At 36.1% G+C, this 26,009-nt stretch overlaps 1 protein-coding gene across 2 annotated transcripts in view; it reads left to right on the top strand.

The window, feature by feature from the left end:
* ANOS1 (anosmin 1) overlaps positions 1-26,009 on the top strand; it is a 142,581-nt gene that overhangs the window by 103,631 nt on the left and 12,941 nt on the right. Inside the window, exons 7-10 of one of the 2 annotated variants that reach the window (XM_086481870.1) lie at positions 5,231-5,433; positions 8,208-8,355; positions 13,162-13,314; positions 15,023-15,025. In XM_086481870.1, coding sequence (XP_086337996.1) covers positions 5,231-5,433; positions 8,208-8,355; positions 13,162-13,314; positions 15,023-15,025 — 507 coding nt within the window. The remainder of the gene's footprint in view (positions 1-5,230; positions 5,434-8,207; positions 8,356-13,161; positions 13,315-15,022; positions 15,026-26,009) is intronic. The other variant, XM_086481938.1, reaches the window with a different exon arrangement.

The raw sequence follows: 26,009 nt of genomic DNA, 5'->3' as shown, positions 1-26,009 counted from the left end.
CAGAGACTGCAGTTAACTAGAGGGATCAGTGTTAGGCATTTCCAGATACTATATTGTCTTGCTGGTCTGTAGTTAGGTACTGTGCCATTTTCTGAGACAAAAAGAGGCTATAAGACTAACACAGTGAGCCCAAACCATCTGATCCTTCTACCTCTGCTAAGAGTTTTTATCTTCAACATGAAGGCAGTTGCTAGCATACACAGGATAAATTGTCAAGCAAAAGGAAGCAGACAACATTGTTTTCACAGCACATAAGTACCATGCTGGATGTGATTTCATGCATACATTACTGAGTGTTAGTAAAACCAGAACAGACACCCACTCCCGGCAATAAAATTCTTTCTGTTGCTCCTTTGAGACCAATGATTTTTTTATACTGTTACACAGCTGGTTTATGTGTGCCATTTCCATTGGGCAAAGCCAGTCCCCCTGCTTATTCCTTGGAATTGTTTAATGGTTGGAAACTTGTCTGTAGAGCAGCTTCAGCAGATTTTTAGAGTTGGAAGGTCTAATGTTTAAAAGATAGCAATGGGAGATCCATTTTAAGTCACAAAAAAAAGCTCTGTAAAAAAAGATTTAAATTAGAGTCAAACTTGCTATTACTTTTACAGCTCAGAATAAGAATTCTGGTTCCACTGTCATTGTCTTCTCTGACATATATTCAAGTCATTTACTGTTTTCATTATTCTTGCCACATTTAAAGCCAAAGTGGATGCATTGCAGCAGAGTATGATGTGATTCTCACGTATAGCTTGCCCATACTGTTTTATTAAGGTTGCAAAGGTCTTCCAGATTCTATTGATTGAAAGAATTTTAAAAAATATAGATCGTCTATCACTATGTTTACAAATAGGAGTGTGGGAAGACGTGGATTTTTAAATGGTGATGATGTGAGGATTTTCTTTTTTTCTTTTATTTGCAGCAAGGAATCCTCCCTTTTGGGGACTGGAGACAGAGTTTTGCTTGTGATGGCTAAGTAGCCCGCAAGACAAGAATTTAAGTCCTTTGGGTATACTCAAGCCAGATACAATCCAGACAAATGCAGCACTTACTCCATGTGCTGGAACAGCAGCTTCAGCCTTGACCTAATGAAGCTATCATTTCTAGCAGCGAGAAGTGATTTACTTGTCAGGCTGCTGAGACCAGAATTTTTTTGGATTTGAGGACAGCTGCCTGTGCCAAATTCTGGTATACATATAGTGACTTTTATTTTATTTGAGTTGTAGTATAAACTGCAAAGGAAAAGCTGCAACTAGCATCACTCTTTCTGCAAACCAATGAATTTGATTTAACACTTAGATGAATTCGTGTATATAAAATTTCAGAACTTTACATTTGAAAAACTGGCAGTAGTTTCCAGTCCAGTAATTTAATGTTCATGTATCTGCATTATACATGTGGGCAGTCAGTCAAAGGGATCACAGATATATGAAGACCAACAGTAGAATGTGTGTTAGCTTTATAGTCAGCAGAATGCCAGTTTAGCTTCATTGTTGGGTTAACAAACAACTTATGTATATAAGCTTTATAATCCAGCACCAGTTATTAGACCCTGAGGTATTTCAGCACAAGTTGTACACCGTTTTTAATGTCTGCATAGACATAACCTTAACAGAATACCTTGTAGAAGTATGATTTTTCCATTCAGTAATTCAATACTGAAGGCTTAAAAAAATCAGAAAAAAATTACTAATCTGTTATCTGGTAACTGGCAGGCAGGCATTATGGAGGAGCATGCTCTTAACAGTTTTTTGAGGGTTTTTTTTCGGGGAGTTGTTTTGGGGGGGTGCTTTGGAAAGGTCTGGGTTTTTTTGTTTTGTTTTGATTTGTTTTTTTTGAGGGTAGGGCTTGGGACATTTGGGGTATTTTCCTGGTAATAATAAGGATCACAATATCTTGTCTTGCTGCTATGCCTTCTCACCTGTTTGTTTTTCTGGTGAAACTAAATCCTTTCAAATGGAAGAAAAGAATAATTCTTGGGTTTTTGGCTTACGAAATTATAGTTCTGTCAGTCGTAACAGGGATGAGTGTCACTGAAATATAAAGAAATAGATGAATAAATTATACAGTTGTATTGAAATACTTGATATGGAATGGATCCTCAGCTGGTATAAAATGCTTTCTAAGTGGCTTCGTATTTCAGGTAATACACCCCAAATCCAAGAAATATTTTACTGTTGTGTCTCTACAATCAGACAGGTGGTTTGTTTTTTTTTTTTCAGATGATTAAATGCAAAACTGTAATAAATTTTTGTTAATTTTTGACAACTTATATCATTCTATTTTAATATTTTCTCCAGCTAAGTCTACTAATTTTAAATATGCTTTTCTAGAAAATGTAACAGTTTCAAATGTCTCACCTTTTCATGTCTGTCAACAGCAGATCTCCTTCCTTTCTGTCTTCTGCTACTGCCACCACTCTTCCTACTGTTCAAAGGCATTTTTGTGGGTGCTATTTGTGAGTCTTGCAAATAAGAGACTTTGAAGAAAGGGGGCACTCAGGAAAATGTTTCTGCTATTGCTGTATTCTTTCATGTGTATATTCCCTTTAAGAGGACGTTCTTTCTTTCCTTAACTGTAATTACCCAATGATTTTTAATAAAATGTTTACATTCTGCCGCAGCAGAGGAGAAACGCTACTAGGTTTTCTTTTAAATATGGATCAGTGTTTTGCCTGCTAACTGAGCTGTTTCCAGTGAACACAGAAAAAATGCTACTGATAAAGTAATGTTTTCAATAAACGGTGCAATTATAAAAAGTACAGGGTGAAATGCTGGTGCTATGGAAGTCAGAAGAAATTATCTATAGGTTTCAGTATGCACGTAGTTCTTTATTTTTCTGCTTATGTTACTGGGAAAATCAGGGATGTTTGAAGTTGCCTTAAAAGAAAAACAAATTCCTGTGATTCTGAAATATATGAAAGCTCTGTTCTGCTTGATCGCTAACTTTATACAAGGAGAATTTCAGACTATCTTGCATTTTTATGGGGAAAGAAACATTTGAAAAGGAAGAATGTAAATTTGGTCATTTGCTTTTAGACCTATGAAAAACTGGTGGATAGAACTTTCAAATATTTTTAATTATTTGTCCAGAAGAGTTATTTGTTTAACTTTTAAATTGTTTTAATGACTCTCTGAGTCTTTTATAGATGCAGAATGAAGACAAGCATGTTTTATGGTTAGAATTGTTTTTGCTTATATCTGACCATTTGTGAAGACATTCTTTGAAATACTTTAATTCTATGCAATATGTTATGTATACATAATACATGACGCATAGTACTTCTGGGAGATAACCTGAATAATTCACCTACAGTAATATGATCATGTTGCACTTCAGGTTATAAAAGTTTTATTGCCATAAGCCATTATCGTAGAACATAAAAAACCCCCAACACTTTAAATCAGTGAAGATGAAAGATTTTGGATTTTTGAATCATGATTCTGTTTATATTTATTATACCTAAATTTCATTTTATGTCTACTTATTTTATTAAGCTATGGAAGTAAATGAAAAGTTATGTTAGAGAGCAGTACAAACAATTTAAGTAGATTAATCTCTTAAATTTATCCCCTCCAATAAAAATAACTTTGTATACTTTAAGATGGAGTTGTTGGTTACTTCACAGGTAAGGAAGTAAGTGCTTCTCCAAAGCCAGAAAAAAAATAAAGGGAACTGGCTTGCAAGCTGATTAAACAAACGAGTGAGAAAAAAATAAGAAGTTCTCATTGTTTTGAAAATTAAGTAAAATTTCCAGAATTCTTAAACTCAAGTATGCTTTGTAACTTTTATAGCCAAAAGTTGGGTTGAATTTTATGTGTGAGGAAACAGGAGCATCCAGTGTTATTTAACCAAGTCCTGTTAAATAACAGGAATAAGCCATTATTTCACATCTGCTGATCTTTAAAAAGGAAATGATGTCTTTATTAATTCTGAATGTGTCAGTTTGAATGACCTAAATGATGGAATTTTTCAGTGAGACTGTTTGTCATAGGGATTATCAGATGAACTTAGTATGCCTGGAAAGTTTATTTAACAGCTCATTTACCATTATAAAAAGATGCAGGTGAACCATGCAGTAAATGAATGCCTGGTGTCCCCTCTGCACACCTCCAGTTTTACTTGTGGCAAGTAAGTGGTGTCCCATTTGGCTAAAAATTTATTTGAACCTTTTTTTTTAATCAGGTTGTTTTTTCTTGGCCACAGGTTCATAACATGCCTTAATTACTATGAATTTCTTTTATTTTGCCTGATATACTTTCAAATCTTTTTGACTCACACTGTTTACTTTTACTTAAAATTTTTGCAGTTTCCTTATATTTTGTCACCAATAATTTGGCTACCAGAGGCATTTAGAAAAAAAGCAGGAGTTAAAATGTAGGATTAAAAAGTAGGTGTTAGTAGATAGCAAATTGGACTTTCAGAAGCTCAGTTGCAAAATTTCCGTGGTTTCACATTACTCAGGGCCATGTAATTATATAGTAGGTCCACAAGGAGGACCGAACCTTCAGTATTGGAATAGGTTCAATATTGGAACCTCAGACATCAGGTGTCCTTCTTGACTCTAGGGTCAGCACAGAGACAACTGAAGGAATAGTATCTCAGTTGATACTGACCAGAAATTAAACCAGAATAGGGAAATAAATCACAGGGGTAGCTAATCTCTTTTTGTTGTTCTAGAAAACCCCTATTGACTTCTATGGCATCATAATATTTCGTTATATCTTAATTATATTTATCCTAAGGAAATGTTTATGTCCTATGGTGGTAGATATCATCTTAGAATTTTGAAGAAAGATTCAACGTGTAGAAAGTCAATTTTATCATCTGAGAATTGTCTGGCAAAAAATACTCAGTGTTTCCATCATACAATTCTGTGATGACTATACAAGGCCACTTGTAAAACAAGAATGTTTTACACTCACTATATATTTAAAGTAATGAATGACAGAAGTAAATCTGACTGTTTTGTACAATTTGGTAACGCTTCATAATATTTGTGAACTATCAACAACACAGAATAATGACAAAACCAGATGCTAATCCACAATTCTTATTTCAGTAGAGCTTGAATTTCTAGAATTTACATGAAGTCATATCACTTAGGGGAAATTTTTACCTGAATTTTCCTCAGTATATTGGGAATGATTAATCCAGCTTGTGTATGTCTGGTAAATTCACAAGATGATGATCTTTACTGTAGAGTCTTTTTGTTTGTTTTAATATCCAGATCCGTCTGCTCCACCAGCTCCATCTAATATCAGAATTGCCAATATCAGTGCAAATAATGATGGGAGTGTAAATGTAATGATTACTTGGGATCTTCCAGAAGAACCTGATATCCCAGTGCACCACTACAAAGTCTTCTGGAGCTGGACATATAGCAAACATGTAATCCCAGCTAAAAAAAAGAGAAGGAAGATCACCGATGGGGTAAGAAATAAAATAGTAAATGAGAGAGAAATACAGCTTGTTTCTGGCACAAAATAGAATGTAAGTAAAAAATATGTGATAAGTTGCAATGATTTCAGCAGCTGGTAAAGTAGTGGTCTTCATTTTCAATGTCACCAAACATTTAGACAGTTTTGACCTCTCAATCCGATTTTCACTGCATTCAGGGAGAGAAGTAGTCTTCTGCCTTAAAATGCAGGTAAATACTATAAGATGTTGCAGGAGAGATGAATAGAAAGTTAAATGCTGTTTGTCCCTAAATTCACACCTATTTTATAATTATTCTTAAAGTGACAGTGCTTGTTTTATTTAAAAAGCCTGACATGATGTCCCATTGTTCTTTCCCTATGCAAATAAAATTTGTGACACTATCATATAGAATAACCATTAAATACTCACTATAGGTCTAAGGAAAAAACAAACCCCAAACTCATTAAATAACCTGCTGTACCAAAGATCTGACATATTTCCATAGCAGCAAGTTTCTGTGTGTTTCTTCAATGATGTATCAAATACTGCTTTACTGGAAAAATATCTGTTGTGTTATCCTTAAGCATATTGCCTATTATTTTAAAGTAGTATTTTAATAGAAATAGGAGTCAATTACAGATAACAGGCTGAACTTAAGTCTCAGTGCTCTTAATAAATGCATTTTGAGAATTTGGTCTCGTGTCTATGTTAGCATTATGTTTTGACTCTGGCTGCCCACTTGCACTGTGATGAATGACAGCTGGAGGATTATAGTTCCCTCTCTGTCCCTCAGTCACCAAACCCTGAGAGAAATAAAGGCAATGAAGGCTGTATGCTGAGTTCACCTACAGCAGATGGGGGACAGCAATGGTGTCACCGAGGGAGTATGCTGGACCCATGCCTTCTCATGGGAACTGGTGGGTGATCAGGGTCCGGGGGCTGCAGAGCCACCACCACCTGCTCTGTGCTGAGCAGTCAGGAAAAGGAAATTTCCCCACAAATGTGGACAAAATGAAGTAATTTCAGCGGCTGAAATAACTCGGTTCTTTGTTTTTACTTCAGTTAAATACTTACAAAAAAAAGTAAATATGCATAGAAAAGAAAGTTCTTTCTCGTACTTTTAAAAAATCATTTTGGCAAGATAGGAGTAGGGGTGGACTGTGCTAGGTAGAAAAGTTTGTGTGTCTCAGGAAAGCTGTCATTGGCTAGAGATCTTCATGGGAGAGGCTACCACCTAAAGATACAGGGGAGCTTTCTCTCCACAAACTGGTCCTTAAGTCACAAAACACAGAGAATTTTAAGATTGAGCTGGGTCCTTAATGTTGGCATTTTGTGTAGGGTACATCTGACGTATAGATATGCTAAAACAGATCCAATACACATTACGGTAATTGGGACCCTGTTCTGACCTTGAACACAGGGAAATCCAGAAGAGCCAAGGCATATTTTATAGAAAAGGCAGGCTTTTAGAATATCTTTCATATTACTTCTGGCTCATTGTACTTTTCTTCTGCAGCATGTCATGAAACTGCGCAGCAATGCCAGTGAGATTCAGATTTCTTCCACAGGACACTCCTGAGGATATTGCTAATCAATGGTCCTTTGAATATTGTAGCAACCCTTCTGTCTAAAAATTGAAACTGCAGAAAACTTTAAAAAAAAAGAATAAAGGTGGAAAAATCTTACTTTTTAAAGATCATTGAAGATTTTTTTTGACCAGTTTTTAACTTTAAATGTAGTCTAGTCCAAATAACTTTATAATTATTTCCATATAGAATCATTCCAGGTAGACAGTCAAATAATCTGACTACAACATTAACACCGTTAACTGAGCATTTTAGTCAATGTTATAAATATCTCAGCACAAAACAAGTAAAGGTAATTGATATGAAATACTTTTGACAATCCCTGAAGTGTTAAATATGGCAGTACGTGGTTATCTTTTTCACTCTGGGTTGACTGTCAAAATTCAGAGGCACAAAATATTCTAATGAAAACATGGAGTAGTGTCTTCTGTCTGAGATATGGGCTAGAAAGGCATTTTTATGCATGCATTAAAAAAATTTAGAAATGTAAGAATACTGAGAAGCCTTGGGTCTTTCTTGCAATATCTTAAGACTTGCCTTAATTTCTGGATTATTGACTGGAGAACAATAACTAAAAAAATCTGGTGTTTCTCCATTTAAGACACTTCCATGACAATGGAAACTGTGTTTTTCTTTTATGTTTTCCATTCTATAGCAGAAAAGGCTTTTTTACCAGTGAGGGAGGATTTTTCATTGTGGGTTTGGGTTTTTGTTTTCATTTTTATTTTCAACAGTTGAAACAAATAGAAAATATTGACAAAAGTACTGAATGTTGGATTTTAGCTGTCTTCAGACTGACTGTCTCTAGAAGAAGTTTTCAATTTGCTAACACAGAAATTGGGGAATAAAAAGTTTAAATTTCTTTGGCTAAAATAATTTTGGAGTAAGAAAACTTGTTGTATAGATATATAAAACCCTTTAGTTTTGACCTAAACAATAGGTGTCTGTATTTGCCAAGTAATTGCCAAAATTATGTAAACATCATGAAGGTTAACATTTTTTAAATGATGCAGAAGAACAGAGTCCAATAAAATATATTTTTTAAAGAAAGGAAATTTTACTCTGTTGAAATTTATACATGAGTTTTCTTTCCTAATTTCAAATGAGTAGTGTGCCTAAGGTAACAGGTCTGCTTTTAATAAGGGTCTGTGTTTCAGTAATACTATAACTACTTTGTATATTTATTCTTCTCTATTATAGGCCCAAAATCATGTGGTCCTGGAGGGACTCCAACCCAACAGCAACTACAATGTAGAACTGCAGGCAGTAACACGTTGGGGTCAGATACGCCTGAAAAGTGCTAAGGTATCTCTCCATTTTAGCACGACTCAGGACACCAGGAATAATAGTGAGTAACCGTGTTCAAACACCTGTATGCTTTGTTTCTTCTTTATCTGGAATTTGAATGTTTTCTATAATTATTTCTCAAATTAAAAAGAAAACATTTTCTTAAAGCTTTCTGTTTCATATCATAGTGATCCTGTCTGAGTGAAGTTGTGTAACCTTTTAATGTTACATTTCTTATTGAAAAATTGGTGACAATTTTTGTCTAATTTTTTATCTTAGATCATACTCACCTGAAATAAAAAAATGCAATGAAAATGGAAGCATTTGCACGACTATGGTGTTAATATTTTTTTAATTCACTACAGGTGTAAATAGTTCCTATATTTCTAAGTGGCTGGAATAAAAGCATTTCTGTGTCTTTGTCTTAACTGGATAGTTTTAGCTTGCAATGCTTTTTTCCTGACTATTTTGAGTAGTCTATTAACTCAGATTCTTGGACCCCACAAATACATATCTACTATGAACTGATCTAAAACCAAGTCTTCTGTTATCTAAAATGGGAATCTAAAATGTTCCATGCCTGACAAGCAATGAATTATCAAGAAATTGTTACACACATAGGACCCATGTTCACATTAGAATCTTTAGATCTTTGAAGAGATCTTTAGATGTCAGTATTTCTTGGTAAGAACTTCTTTAAAAGCCCACATGCTAAATAAAATAATTGAAAAGCATGTCTGAATCTGAAAGTATACCATGATTGTTAGTCTTAGTTAAATGCTATTTGTATCATTACAATACCAATTTACTGCCTTAGCTGCTGATATGTCTGATTAATCAATACAACAAAATTCTGATAATAATATTTTAAAGAATATAATTTTAGATAGCCTGTCCTGACTTCATTTTGTTTTCCATCCATTTACATTCTTTTTTAAAGTACACTCAAAGGATAAACTTTACTCGTCACCATTTTCATAACATAACTGTAATTACTCTTACCCTAACTAACCAACTGCTTTTGTTGCTGAACCATTCTGCAAGCGTATTCAGTTTGGATATACAGAAAGTATTTTAAAGTAGTTGTTAGCTATGACAGACCTTTATAACTGCAGTTGCTTCCCATTTTAATGGACCAAGAAGATAAAATAGTCCTAAAGATCCTTCTTTTTCCCATATTAAGCTAATTTTTAATACCTTTTTGGTCTGTCTTAAGAGACAGCAGAGGGCCAAGTTTTCATCTTTTCAATACACTGAGTCTTTTCTTGAAATCCATACCAGAATATGAGCTTGAAGCTCCACAGTGTGTACATATAGCAACCTTAGGGTAAATCCTCCATGAAGTCCAATGTAAGTGAGTATGAGTTCTGCCTTTTCCATACTGGCTGTCCTAGGTTGTACCTCTGCTTTCTGTCATCCTCTAGAAAGTGACCTAGTTTGCAGGATCGTGCACGATATCAAAAGCTTCTTTGAGTTATCACACTTAGTTTTCCTTTCTTTTCTGTATGTACACAGGAGATGTAATAGAACAATTACTACAGTGGGAACTGGGTGTTTAATTCCAGTAACACTCAGCCACTAAGCTCAACCAGAAGTGTATCATTGGTGTTTATGAGAGATGTTCTCATTTTGCCGAGTATTTTCCTAAGATTTTTTGTTTTGTTTTGTTTTGAGTTTTTACACTCCCCCCTGCCCCTACCCTGGTCATCTTCTTTATTCTGATTAGACATTTCTGTGAAGTTCTGGATCTCAGTGCTAAACTTTTAAGATGTTTAGTTTTCAGTGCAGTCATCTTGACTGGCATTTCACTAGATGGTGTCATGGCTCGAAGAAAGAACATGTAACTGAGTTTACTTTACATCAGGTCACAGGAGAAGGCTGGTGCCTGGATTTCGCCTGAGGCTGAGCTGTGTCCTGGTAACTGGTGTGAAATTCTAGGTGCCATTATACACACCTAGCCAAAGCAACATTGAGCAAGCTGTTGAAATTCTTTCTCTTATTTTACTGTGAGAATGGCTTTATAAACTTTTCCTTTTTGGAAGCAGGGATAGTTAATTAACTGATGTTTGTCAGGCTTTATTGCTAGTCCTGACATTAGGTCAGATCATCATAGTCTTTAAACGTTATACTAAATAAAGACTTTCTATATAACAAAATCCCTCTAAACTGAAGCGGAGTGCCTGAGATTGGACTGTGTCATTTATGGTACCATTCAATGTAAGAAACCCTTTCGCAGGCAGTGCTGTATCAACTCTCCATGGTCTCAGTAATGGTCTGTATCTCATGGTCTATATCGCCAATGGGTTTGTGTTGGGAGAGGAAGATTTTATTTCACTTTTCCTTCTCCAAAACATTGTGTTTTTCAGAATCTGATGCAGATCACATCTGATTTATTACCAACAAATCCTCTACCAAATAGAGTTCATTCTTTACCTCACATGTGACTTTGGTATTTTCATCATTTTCTGTCCACTCCAGTGGCACCTCTTTGCTATTATCATCACAGCAAGATTTAAATTCCTTCCACAATTTTGCCCTCTCCTTGATTGTTTTACTCCAGAATACAGTCCATCAGTTTCTGTGCAAGTCTGCTATCTGCTAATGTCTAATTAGTATACACTTTCTAATGCCTTGTGCTTTAGTTCACTTTACTGTGGTGACCATGTGGGACAAAAGGTTCATTAATTGTTGTGTTGTTTTGTAAACCAGGGTAATACTATACTAAGAGCATATTTCTGACTTCTCATGTACTTCAAGAATTTGACTGTTATGTTCGAGTTATGAACATCCATTTAGTTAATGAGCAGTATTTTCTTCTTAACTGCAAATCAGTGCCTGCTAGAACTAAACACATATTTGTTTTACAGTAGAGTACTTCAAAAATAACTTAATAGACAAATCTAAGCATCCTTTCTGTTAAAGCCATGAAGTAAGGAATTCAATATCCTTTGAGCCTAAACCATCGATATCTCACATTTTAGTGGATAGAGCACTCAGCTGAGAAGTGTGTTTGGACCTTTTGGGATATTTTTTAAAAATGGCTAAATTACAGCTTGCATAGAAAAGCAAATAAATACTACTCCTGGAGGAGATGCAAATTCATCTTCTGAATCTCACTGAAGTTAGGTAGGTACAGAGCCAGTCCTGCTTGAGATACTTTTGAGAATACTCAGGAGCAGATGGAGAAATATGAAAAAGAAAAAACATATTGCCTGAAATATTATCTAGGACATGACCTTCACGCCCCTTCTTTATTTGGGGACTTCCGTGGCCTTTGGGAAGTAGTTCCAGAAGCAACATACCAATTTTGCCAAAGTCCCACTGTCAGTTGCTCTGCTCTCTGTAGAATTAAGCTCTGGTTTTTTAGGTGTCTGTTTGTTCCTATTGTCAGAATAGAGAGTAGTCCGTAACCGGCTGAAGTAATTTAGTCCTACAGACCTCTGTGAGCTTTGACCCTGGCCCTCTGGCGTTATATTTCTCCACACATTGCCTCATTATATTTGTGTGCTTCACTTCTGGGAAATGCAGCAAACTCTCTGGCTTGATCCTTATATAGAAATATTTTAAATTGGTGTCCTGGTTTTTCTGGAAGTGGAGCAGACAGAGAACAGCAAAGCAGAGATTTAGTAAAATAAAATTACTTTAATTTGAGGTATACCTAATAGATTTGCGTTTGTACTTCTCTCTACCACTTCTTGATTTCCTTTTAGGTAGTATAACCATTACGATTACCTTGCTGAAGTTTGGTAGTCTTACTTTAATTTAAAACAAGAAAAAAAAAAAGTAAAAATTTATCAGATTTAGCAAAGGATTGACAAAGTAAAATTTGGCCAAAAAGCAAGTGGGTTTCAGCTGAAGCTACATGTAGGGCATAATGTTCAAGTTTATATGTTACTCATGGTAATTACTGAAACCTGACTCTTTCCCTTTTTCTCTCAAGTATGTAGTTAATAATTAGCCACCTCCTAATTATTAGAATCTTAGAATCTTTACTTTTCATTTAGGTGTATTATTGAATGTAATACACTTTTTTTTTTTTGGTTAATCTGATGCAAATACTGTGCATTTAATCAGAACTGATATATTTGCAGATGTGCAATGAAAATGCAGTTTCAATCAGTATTGCTGCTTTTTAAACTGAAAATATCTAGAAATACTGTCAACCCTGCTAAATGTTGATGAACTGTTGCCAAACGAATCGCTTGATGAAGGACATCCCGTTGCCATTGCTTGTTGGAAGCTAGGAACGTAACACTAAGGGAATTGCTCAAAGTTAATTCTGCTCTTACAATGTTTTCCTAAACGTTCACTGTTCACTGTTGGAAACAGGAAAGTGGGCAAGAAAGATCTTTAATTTGACCTGAGTGTTCCAAAGGACTATATTTACTTTGATCTGATAACCGTGTGTGGCGTTCTGTGGGTTACGCTCAATGCCATCCTTGGGTTTTGTGTATATTCAAACACTGCACAGATAGAATGACCATGAATGATTATACAGAACTACTGCTAGACTCTATGCCTGTTTAAAAAGTCCATGTGTTAACATTTCTTGTTCTTGGGGATATAAATACACTCCCTTTCCTTATTATTATCTTGAAAATTTAGAGAGCATTTTCAAATTAAAATATATTTATCTTTTTCTCTCTGTCCAAAATATTTCTTTTGACTGAATTTAAAACAAATTATATACTTTTTTCAACCATTATGGACAGTTTGTTCTTTATATTAATTTTGTTTAGGTAAGATACTGAAATAAGATAATTTGGGTTAAAGATAGTATTATTTTCTGAATTTCAGCGCTATTAACATAGTCATTGTACGGCATTGTACTTAAATATATAATTCCTGATTGTTCGGTGTGTTGCAGAGGAACAGACATCTTCTGCTGTGAAAGCCCAGAAAGGATTGGTGGATCCTTACCCAACATTTCAAAGAAGAAAAACCACCCGCTTTCTTAAAATTGGAGCTCCTTTCTATCAGGACAATCAACTTCAGGTCAAAGTCTACTGGAAGAAGACAGGTTTGTCAAATATTTTTTTAAATTATTTTTTCTAAGGAGGAACTCTTATCAACTGCCTCAGAGATGTAGAACGTTGGTATAATATAATGAACCTTGTACAATCATTCAGAGTTAAACCCTATGCCCATCTTTTCTTTCCTTCAGCTTCATGTTCACTTCAGCAAAACATTGCCTCGTCTCTTTGTGTTATGGATGTGTAAATGTCTGGCAGAGGGAGATGATGTGAATCAGCTGTCCAAAAACTACAGTCAGTCATGCTGGGACACTGGGTCTTCCCAGAGCTGAGCTAATTTTTAGTGGTGGAAATTACTTTTGTAAATTTTTAAATAAGGAAGGAGAATTTGGCCTTATGTTCCACAGAGCTTTTATGGCTATGCATGTTGTCTCCCTGGAGTGTGGTTGGAGGGTCTCAAGCACATACAGTTCTCCGGCAGATTTTTTGCTGATGCCACTGCAGAATCACTTGTTGGACTTCATCAGTTGAGAAATGAGTCAAGAAATGAATGTATATGGCAATCATGCAGTGCCGTCACAAAAACTAAACTGTAGTTTGAACCGCAAAATTTAGAGTTGAACTGGCTCATGTTAAGGCCACAATAGGCTTTATGCCAAGCTTTATCAGTCACCTCAAATTAGAACAGAATGAATAGTTGGCCACAACCACTGGGAAACATCTTTAAGTTGATTTTCTGCTAGACTGCATGCACCCTTCTGTTTTTCAGAAAAATCTAACAACAATTTTATGTTTAAGTCTTCCAGTCTAAAGGAAAATGCCATAAATTTTAAGAGTCTAATCAGATTTAGAAATCCAAAAAGGGATTTTCCTTTCTTGCCCTCTAGGAGCATATGGGTTGTTACACATTGCTCCAGCTTACCCATAACAGGTTCAATATGCTTTTATTTGAATATATACTAACACTGTTAGTGTTTTAACTTGGAGCAATCTGCATGTGTAGCAGTAGAACATGTATAAAATCCATTCAATTTTTGTGTTTGAAATAAAGGGCTTCAGAATGGATAATCACATTTTTTTCTGGAATTTTTGGAAGAATTTTAGAAATATTTAGGTTTTTTTGGGTTTAGGTGTATGCAGCACTACCCTGAACGAAGAAAGGCTATATTACCATTCAATTGTGCTATGTAACATAAGAATGTGTCACACTGGATTGCATGGAATGCGAGAGGTGTCTTACGTTTCTTAAAAAGTGCCTGTTTAAATGGTTGCCTTTCTAGCCCTGCTATATCAAATACTTCCAAATCAAATGCTTATTCTTCCATAAAATCTGCAAGCTTTGGCTCAGTCTGATTACATACACATGTTAAATGTTTGTCTCTTATCTTGGCTATGCTAGTTTTCTTTTTTCTAGCTTTCCCCATTATGTTTCATTTTGCCTAACTTCATCGAAAGGTGGAATAATTTAAAGTTTAAATAAAAGGCATTTTTAATTGTGAATATTATGTTTACCTAACAATATGGGTTTGATTATGCAAAGTAAGATTTATATATTCTGAGCTTGGGACTGGTCACCTTAAGCTTTAGCTTTCTGGAGGTGAGATGTCAACTCACTGTTCAAGCTCCCATTATAGTCAAAAAAGAAGAACAGGTGACTTCTGAAGCAATTCATCCCCCACAGCAGCTGAATCATTCTCTGGAGATGCGCCTCTTCCTTACCAAGTACAGAAGGGAGCCCCAACAACTCATTTATAGAAGGTTTAGAGAAGCCTAACATCTCTCTGTGAGCTGAGTTTCAATTCTGAGCGGTTGGGACTGAAAAAATTGAGGGACAATATTCAAAGATGAGCCTTACCTGAGGTGTAAGGCTGGGTTGTGCAATTCACAGTCTGCAGGCAAGATTCAGCCCAATGAAACAATCGATCCAGCTGCAGCCCTTTTCCTGCCAGCCTGTTTCCAGTAAAAAGATTATGTGTCCTATGACCAAAATGCTGGCACCCCTAGTGAAATTCACTTTACAAGTAGCTTTCCAAATTCACTGTTATAGTAGGTGGAGGAAAAATCATGACCAGTACAGCAGTATTCACCTTGTTCCAAAGTAGGTATCTTGAACTAAGTGTCCACTATTACAATGATAACTTGGATATTGAGCTTATAAGTAGGGGTTACACCGTAGTTACTTTAATGTTGACATACAAATCTGGAGCTGAATCCCACGCTGTGTTATATACCTGGAAGTAATATTTGTAGTAAAAGTTATATATAAGTTATATAAAAAGATGTAAGGTAGCATTCTCATAGTGGCTAAGACAAGAGCTAAATAGATGAAGTCAAGGAATATTTTATAGCTTGGAAATAACAGTGTTTGGGAGTGGTGTAATCTCCACACTTGGAGATCTTCAAAGACAGATATGGCACCGATTTGTTAGGAATGACATGGATTCACATCCTGTCACCTTGTGCCAGGGATGGACCAGTTGATTTCCTGAGTTGCTGACTGTACAGCTGACTCATCTCATGTGAATATATGTACATCCAGTCATATAAGGGAGAAACCTAGAGGTCCGTTTTGGTCATGTGGTGGGAGCAAGCTCTGTCCCATGCACTAGGGTGTTTAGGTGTACACCCCAGCCATGCAGTGAAAGTTGCCTTCATTTTTCTTACAAAACGAACAGTGATAGCAAAGAGGTGGGAAGAGGGGCAGAATATGGCAGTTTGTCACACTTACTTTTTTTTTTTTTCTTTTTTAAAAAGAAAATATCTGTGTTCTGAGTGACGGCATATGCAGTAACTCAGCAGGAGCCATTGCCTCATGTGGAACTGAAATACAGCCAGTTACCTGCTCCTGAGAAGCTAGCAGCTTCTATAAGCTCTTACAGGAGTTTGGGGGTTATGTAGTTACATGGATGAGGTACTGACTGTAAATTTACTAGTGACAAGTTGCTGCAGAGCAAGTCTTTTTCACGGTGCAAGGAACACAGCAGGAGAAGCATATTGGCTGTGTCTCGTCTTTATGAAAGACACCAGTTACTGGAGCCAGCTGCGTTGGGAACTGTACCCATACGTCTTTCTCCTTTATGAACTGCGCTGTCTCAAGTCGTGTTTAGGGAGTTGTAGGACGTACAATAGGAAATACTGAGAGAATTTTCCTCAGCCTACTCTATGGCCTAGTGTCTAGGCTATTTTCATTGCAGATAGGCAATCAGAGTTATAATCCTTCCTGACAGGGAATTGACCTTTTTGTCTTCTATGTGGTGGGTGAAAACAGGAGTCCCTGTTGATTGCTCTAATGTTCTCATTATTTTGTAGTTTGCTATTAAAAATGACACTTTTTTGGTACAGAAACACAGCCATTCTATAGTCCTAAATTAGGATGTGTGACTTCAAAACAAAGGAAAATTAAGAAAATATCGTGAAACCTGTGAAATAAGTATATTGATAAAGGTAAGGGTTCCCATGACATGAAAAATAATTGAAGAAATACGAGTCTCAAGCTTGAATATGTTGGACATTTGTAAATTAAGCAAATTTTCAGTTGGTTGTATCAATCTTTGCTTTGTCTGGTTTGATTTTCAAGTCTTTTTATACTTTCTGCGATGGACATCATGGTCCTTAACAAGGGGTGATTGCAGTTGTGATGAAATAAATACATTATTTAGATTTTTGAATGTTTTTAAGATGAAGACATTTAAACAGTATGATATGTTGATATAGAGTGTCTTTTAGCTGTGATGAAAACTTTAACAACTACTAAGCCAGCAGTCTTTCACTTTGTAAGAATGTTGCTCATTTTCTATGGTGATAGCTGCTCAGAAATTTTTGTTGTATTCCTGAATTCAGTGGCCCTACCGTGCTATTTAGACCTGAGATTTATTTTTTTAAATTTTATCCAAAACCAAGATGGCTCTGTAGAAGTGTCTTGTACTGCCTTCCAATGATGTAGCATCACACCTCACCATACATTACAGAAACAAGCAAGGAAAGGCATGTGTAGTTCTCGCAGTCTCAAACCATTTAAGAAACACAGACATGTTCCTGAGGTTGTTTTAGTTTTTTACTTTTCTTTCATTCGCCCTTTTTTTAGCCAAGAAATTGTTTTGCTTTTGAATTTGAACCATTTTACTCTCTCTAAAAAGGACAAAATAGAACAGAATCGTGGAATAATTTAAATGAGTTGGAAGTGACCTCTGGAGGTCAGCTGGTCCACAATCTGCTCAAAGGAGAACTCAAGTTAAGTCAAGTCATTCGGTCCTATCTGTAAGGCTCTATAACAGATGTTGTTACTGTTTTCTGAATGACAGGGAATTTGACCTTTATGAATATCATGCTGCAGAGGCCACCTAGCAGTTTAATGCAATGTACCTTAGGATTTCCAGAATGTATGGTGATGCCTCTTGACATTCAAAAATAGTTCTTCTGTTACTACAAAGAAGATGTATTCCTCAGTGTCATTTGCAGATGTGCCTCTAGGAATCACAGAATCACAGAATGTTTGGGGTTGGAAGGGACCTCAAAAGATCATCTAGTCCAACCCCCCTGCCAGAGCAGGACCACCTAGAGCAGATCACACAGGAACGCGTCCAGGAGGGGTTTGAATGTCTCCAGAGAAGGAGACTCCACAACCTCTCTGGGCAGCCTGTTCCAGTGCTCTGTCATCCTCACAGTGAAAAAGTTTTTCCTTGTGTTAATGTGGAACCAGTGAAAGACCACGAACACATCAGGGCTGAAGCTCTTGGTTTTATATCACCCCTCTGGATAGAATTCATCAGATCTCTATCCTCTACAAGAATTGCAATAGAGGGGGTGTTGCAAATTATTACTGAACTGTCTTTATTATACAATAAAGAAGTGAATGCTTATCAGTACTCAGAAACTGAACACAGTATTTAAGTTAATGTCTGAGTAAGTGGACGGAAGACCCTATTTCCATACATATGCATCATTCACCACAGTTTGGTGGCAGGAAAGACTTGTTTGAGCCTGTTCTTCAAGTGTCATTTCTTAAGTCACGTTAGCTTCAGTAAGCATGAGGCATGAATGGAATGTAGGATCTGGACTCTACATTGAAATAAATGTATTTCTGAAATAATCTTTCAGTTTGAATGCTTCAGTATGATGGCAATAATGACTTCAGGATGTATGCTAGAAAAAATAACCCCACACTTCAAGCAGTACAAGGTGCTTAGCAAATAAATGCACATAATTTTTCTGGACAGAGTCATCACAAAAGCATATTGTAATTATACGAATACAATAGCTTCTTTCTGAAAGAAGAAAATGTCTTTCACTTGCTCCCTCTGATTTAGACCTGGAATTAGAGAAACATAGTACATTCCTTAAACGGCATGAATCCCACTTTTGTAAACGAAAAGAAGAACTTGCTTGTGGCCAGATTTTTTTGGCCATCTCAACTGTGTGAAATCAGAAATTATGTGCTATTTATGTCGAATAGTGGAATCAACTTAAACAAATCACTTTTAACTCATTGGTGCTGGAGTCACAGAGTACCATCCATTACCAAGAATGGATGCACTCTGAACCCCCTGCTTAAAAGGGTTAGCTACTTAGAATAATTAAGATCCTCAGTATCTTGTGCAGTAATCAAGACTGAAAGTGTGAAAATAAAAAGATCCTTATGTTTCCTGTATTCCTCAATGGTTTGGCAACTAGAGAGCTGAGGTTGTGGACTTCGGCTGAAAAACCTTCAAGTTGCTGCGAATTTCTTTATCTTCAAGGTATGAAAATAAGATATAGACAGAAGGGAAAAAAATATTCTTTATGCTCTCACTGCATCAGTTCTCATCACTTCCTGCAATGATTGTAATACATGAAAATATTAGAATGTAATTTAGTATGAAGATCTCTTTCCAAAGCAACATGTCACAACAATATTTTCTAGCCCATTACTCTACCTTCACTACTGTTTTCTTAGTGCCTGTTATTTAAATATAATGTAATTCTCCTTGCTCAGGTAAAGCTTTAGTTTCTTTCACTTTTCTTTGAATGAAGTCTATGAACATTTATGTCCCCTGTTTAAATTAAACATTTAAAGTACTTCTAGATATTTAAAATCAATATACCTGCTCCTTAGTTTTGCTTAAAAAGACAAATATTTAAAATGCATTAAGACTTGGCTTCAAGCTTCTTTCTTTGTGTTTCTGGTAAATGCTAAAGCAGAAAAAAAAAAGAACACTTAAGGCAGGGAGAGGCAAAGAATCCTCCATTGTCTGATAAATCAACCAAACAAGAATAATGAATTAAATTACAGGGAAGAATAAAATGCAAGGCAAGGCAAAGCAAACAGAAAGCTGCCATGAATGCTTTTTAAAACCAGATCTTAGGAAAACAAAATTAACTTTCACTTAGTTCAGGGAGATAAATGAGGTGAATGTATATGCTGACTCTTTGTTTGCAATAAGGTATTTCATATGGCAGGGTTTAAAATAATGGAAAGCTTTCCCCATGTTATCCAATGTTCCTTTCTCACAGAACTGGTGCCATTGAAGCTAATGAAATCCTTCAATGACAGCTGGAGTTTCTAGCTGTTATTGTAAAGAATTCAGTAGTAGTTACCTAACACTAAGAAATTATTTAGTTGGTACTAACTGTTGCACTAGGAAGATCAGTGTTTGAACAGCTGGCCATTTTTTAATTATAGATATTTAAGGAGTAAAATATTTGTACTTGAAGGTGTCACTGTTGTTCAGACAGTTATTTCAACAAGAAGGCTTTGCTGTTAAATATAGTGAGGTATACACCGGTATATTTCCCTGATATTTCTATGCAAATAGAGACATGGGCTCAGCAGACGCCAATTGTGTGGGTACACATAATGTGCATTTGTATTTAGGAATTTAATTAGTAAAGCTGGCCCCAAGCACAGGAATCTTTGACTAGATCAACTCTTCAGAAATTCACCAGTAGACTTTGCATAATTTTTCTTTTCCACTCGTGCTACAGCTGACTTAGATGCCTCTATCCTATGGGCTTCCCCAGCATCCTGCCTGGGGAGGTAGGTACTGATGTCAGCTTTAGCCATTGTGGGAAATTATTCCAGAGTTAAAAGCATACCCTGTCAGAAGTATCCCCTGTGTGCTTTCTACTCCTCCCTAACTTTATCTTAAATAGGCCTAAAGTAGTTCCAGGAATAAAATTGTTGAAATCTCTGTGTATTTTTGCTGCCCGGAGAGACTGAAAAGAGGAGCATCTGACCGTTTCCAGTTGTGCTTTATAAAATGACTACAGGACTTGGATTATTTGGTTTATGTCCAAACTTGACATGCTAACAGTACTTAAAGTATTGCTGGTGGGAGTCATGAAAAACATCACCAGATAATGCAATTTGGTAGAGTAGATAGTGTGCAACTTCTCAAATAGTATGCAATTGATTAGAGGGACAAATGGTAGAGTTTTAAAATCACATTTACAATAGGGGCAATCTCAGTGGCATCTCCCCTGCGAAGGGGACAATACTGGGGAGTCTTTTCTGCATTTCTTCATGTTTCCACAGGAACCACAGAAAACCATTACTGAATGCCTTTCACTCACTTCCAAACCTCCATACCTTTCAGGGTAGGTGGTTAAAGCTCTTGGTATGAGACATTTAGGGGAAAGTCTGTCCAATGATTAGTCTCAGGAATGTAGTTGGAACTGATTCAAAGTCTGCCAGGAAATCAAATATCAGAAGCCAAATCAGAACTACCTGCTGCGGTTCCAGAGCTCAGACAGCACGGAAGATTGATTTTGCTTAGCAAGCACCCACTGATATCTGCTGAAGGCAGACTGTGGCTCTACTGGATTGGTTTGGTCCAGAACATTCATCAAACTAGTTCTAACACTTTGTATGGTTGATCTACTTACTGCTTCATTTTAAAATTTACATAGCATATGCTGTTCACAAGCTCTCAGTATGACCTGAATCATACTCCAGAACACCTTTAATAATTGTGAAAGTCTATTTAATTTTACTTAATTTATGCATATAAAAGAAGTTTTATTTTTATTCTTAAACTTAAGAACATATTTAAGCTTTATTTCTTTTGAAATTACATTAAAAGATCAAATAGAAATGTAATTGCAAATTACCTGGTCCATGAGTGCAGTCCAAAGATAGACCGTCATTACATGGGATGAGTACCTGCGGTCAGACTGCACATACACATTCAATATTGCATTGCAAAATCATTTATCAAGACTTAACTCACTTCAAGGCATTGAAAAAATAAACTGGCCAACTAATAAATAAACCCTTACCAGATTTTTAATTCTTCGTGAAAAAATATGTTTTCAAACCCAACATCTTTATGTTCCTTCAAAAATATCTATCTACCCAATGTGCAGTTTTCTACATTTCTTTTTACTTCTTGAGTGTTACCACAACCTATAAAGTTGTGTAATGTCTTTTAACAACAGACATTTATATATATGCATATATATATATACAGTGTCACCAAGACTATCAATGGCAATGTCTGTTGTTAGACAATCTGAATAACTGAGAGATAAAATGGCAAGCTTTTTGCCATCCAATTCTTTCCCTCCTTTCCCCAAACTGTATCACTAGGCTACATTCAGTCAAAGCTATGTCTTATATCCTTACGCTATCATACCTGGAGTGATCCTACTGTTCCTACTGTGAGTAAAAAATACTGAGGTACTGCAGTTTAGTAAAATACCTTTCATCAGCTGTTGGGTAATAAATGCTCGCGAGTGTTCTCTTAGCCTGCCTCAGTTCTGAAGTGAAATATTTAGTGTATGATCCAGGGAAGGTTGAACTATCAGCAGCAAGTCATCATGCTCAGGCTCATGGTGGTTTAAACTAAGGAATGCCCTCTTGTAAATTGGGTCAATTTTCCTTCACATGCCTTTTTTTAACCTGTATTGTTTAATTAACCCAGTTTATAAGGTGGCCATAAAACCAGTTGCATAAACACTACAAACAAGGAAGGAAACTGGGTTATTTGAATAAGTAGTTAAGAGTTGGAGGGAACCAAAAAATGGTATCTGACACTGAAATTATATTACAAATTTAAAGATGTCACATTATGCAGCTGATGATAATGTGTTCTTAAACACCAGTTGCTTTTACTCCTCTGACCATAAACTGAATGTAAAAAGATCCATAGTAGTCTAGACCAAAGGTCCATCCCAACAGGTATTCTGTTGTTGTCAGTGACTAAAACCAAATCCAAAGAAACATAAGAATAGGGCAAGCATGTAATGATAGTTCTGCAGATTGTGGTCCCAGCTTCAGACAACTTCTAGTTCATGGGATTTCCTGAGCCCAATGTGATTTCATTGTAATTATTCACTTTTGGTGCATTTCTCTTCCATGATAATATCCAGTGTCCCACCAGGGTCACATAGGTTTTGGGCACCTGAAAAATCCTGAGTTATGGAGTTCCAGAGTTCTGAGTGTCTGTTCTGTGAAGAACCACATTTTTAAATTTGTTTTGAAGCCACTTCTTCTAGCTACATTTGAATGTTCATTCTTGTATTTGAGACACGGAAAAGTCAAGCTCTGTTCACCCTGTCTGTATGCATGTGATTTTATAGATATTTAACCTGGTTTTGCTCTGTTCTTTTTCTCATATAGTCAGCAGTCTTAAATTGCAGATTTAGAAACTGCGTATTAATGCTATTAACTTTATGAATAACAGTTCAGCAAAGCAACATTCTGATATGGCATGCCATGATGCATACCATGAAAGTCTAGTTTTGGAACTTGATGGAGCAATGCATGCAAACCCACCTGTATGGCTTGTGCATAGGGTATGAGAGAGAAGGAAGTAGCAGGTGCATTATCTCTGCATCCCCTGCGACTGTGGAGTTAGGGGTAAGATGGGTCTACACCTTGACCCTGGAATTGGGAAGGATTCATAGATTAACTACCTTCAATATAGTCTTCCCACCTAAATTAATGTCCATATTTGTCAAAGCCACACTGAAAGCTAAAGTTAATGAGTACATAGTGACGTTTTCAATAGATATATAATAGCAACCCTTGGACTTCTTTGGCTTTTTTTCTTTTTCATTAAATTCAGTTTTTGGATGCTTAGATGCCTTTGAAAACGTGGCTATGAGGAAGTAATGTAGGAAGCTTCTATTCAGGCTACAAGCAGCTATTGTGAGCCTTGGAGTTTACAAGAGGCAAATTTCCTTGTAATAGAAAACCAGAATGAGATACTGTTGTATAGGATGTTGTGTGTGGGAAAAGGAGTGAGGGTAGAGGTAATCCAGTTTAGAGATGTTCCCAAACTTAAATCCCTCAATATAAACACCTTTAAACCTTGAGGATTCTGAGATCTAGATATGGGCTCAATACTGTGTCTCAGGCCTACACAGTAATTGTTAATAACATTTTTGGAAAGGCTTATTGTTGTATTATACAAAAAATGTGTTCTATAGAAAGAAAGTTTGTTTTAAATGGCATAATGTGAGAAACAAAATCTTTGTGTTTTAAATGATACTGCTTATATTCCGTGTAAGAGCAGGAAATAGTATAGTTTTCCTTGTTAGTAAGTGTTTATTGAATGAAGTTTAAATGTCAACTGAGGGTTCGGGAGTTTATTTTAATCATACTGAATAGGTGATTATTAAAAAGTTCTTTTTCTCAGAGGTGTCATGAATACCATGAATTTCATAACCAAATATTTGAGACTTTGGACTTTCTTTATACCACCGTGTGAATCAATGCACATGCAGCTGAAGAGCCAGAGCTGTTTTAATTTCATTTTTTTAAGAGAACTTACCTAAAATGCCTGAGACAGAACACATCAACAAGATAGTTTTTACAGGGAAAAGGGGAGTGCAGAGAGGCTCACAATGCATTAGCACATCAACACAGCATTTTAGCATTACTTGAAGGTAAATCGTGTTTACCTTTGTATCTTAAGACAGGTAACTCACTTTGTATTTGCTAAACTGCCATAGGTAAAACAACACTTGTTATTCTATCATTATTTCTTGTCCTATCATTAGCTTCAGATTTCAAATGTTGGCAAGAAACGCCATGATCCAGAGAAGCATAGGATGGCTCATGAACCAATATGTGAAGAAATAAATGTTAAGATCAAGTACTGACTGAGATCATGTTTTACTTCTCTGCAGTACACTGAAGTATTCCTTCCCAAACTGTTCTTCGGTCATGCTGTTATTACAATGCATTAAATACCATGTGGATCCTTTATACTAATTGTGTCTTCAGAACTGAAGCAACTAGTAGTAAATAACACTGCTTCTTTTATTCACCTGGATTTTGCCCATATTTAAGCCTTCTCTGCATATTTTTCAGGACCTCTCCAGCCACTGAGTTTTAGCAGAAAAAGTGTTTATGGAAACTTGCATATTGTAGAACTCTCTGTTGACATGGAGAAAAATTGTGGCTATTGATGAACGCAAGCCTGAAAGAGCAGAAGACACTTCATTATATTCTGTCTCAACTAATTGCATAATAGTTCTTGGTGTGGAAATAGAGTCAGGTTATGCTGCAGAGCAAACACTGCTGGTCACCCTTCTGCCACGATGGTGGGTTGGAAGCAGTGCTGTGTTATATTAGATCTGCAGTTACAAAGGTGTATCAGGGGTTGCATACTGGGAGAAGATAGGGCAGGAACATTTCTTCAGGAAGCTGTTGACTTGTACGCATCTTTGGGCACTTCAGGGGTGATAATATGTTTTTCTTTATGCAAGGCATCATAAATTTCACCATTTACCATTGTTACTTTTACATTCACCGTAGCACAGCTTCACCATTCAATACAGTGAGATAAATAATTTTGGTCCTGGATGGTGTGTTGTTTCACACAGGATTTATACAGAGCTCCCCAAAAATCGTACTATAACTTTGCCGTAGAAACAATTAATCAGGCTTGTAGATACTGAGGCATGCTCTTCATGTGCCCTGAGTGGCTTGTGCCATGTGCAGTGATATTAAATATAAAATCTTTATCCCTTGCTATAGCCTATTTTCAGAGCAGTAATGCTGCAAGACACAAGATCCAGAAAGGAAATTACCTAATTTTGCTATATTTCCTTCTTCCTGTTACTCTAACACAATCAAAGGCAGGTTCAAGACTGTCTTTTAACGATAGTTTGTATGGTCATTAGTGTCTTGATCTTGGTGGGTACTCAACTTTCTGGCCTGATCCATTAGCTACTCAACTGTTGAAGTTACATATGAACACGACTGTTCATATGCTTAAGTGCTTTGTTGAATCAGGGCCAGAGTGCTCAGAAGCTTGTAAGATCAACCCGCCAGTATAAGAAAGAAAATAAAAACCATGTGGCCAGTCACAAATATTCATTGCAGTTTGCTGTATGAAATATCCGATTTAACAATATATAATAAATCCAAACGTTTAGCTGTATGCAGAACAAATTCTTTCAGTAATTTTCTTACTGGATAGCTTCACAGAAATTTCAGTCTCCTTATAGCATTCTGTTTGAAGAAAGGTTAGGTTTGAGTGAAGACAGCAGGTTTGCATATGGCTAATTATCTTCCAGACTTTGATGACAACTCCTTTTGACGTAAATTAGCATATTAATTATATATAAATATATATATTTTGGAGGGAGTCAATTTGCCAAGGTAACTTGACAAAAAATACAGAGCACCATTTTTCTCTTTTACTGAAATACTCATGTGACATTTGTTTGTTATTTATATTAAATTCATACTTTTATGCTGACGGGTAAAATTTTTCGTATAAGTATGTCTTATTTTATAATCTTTACTTTTTTA

Source organism: Leptosomus discolor, chromosome 1 (genome assembly GCF_034619465.1).
Source record: "Leptosomus discolor isolate bLepDis1 chromosome 1, bLepDis1.hap2, whole genome shotgun sequence".
Taxonomy (NCBI): Eukaryota; Metazoa; Chordata; class Aves; order Leptosomiformes; family Leptosomidae; genus Leptosomus; species Leptosomus discolor.
The sequence above is the reverse complement of the archived record's forward strand: the minus strand, read 5'-3'. Positions and strand labels throughout refer to the sequence as shown.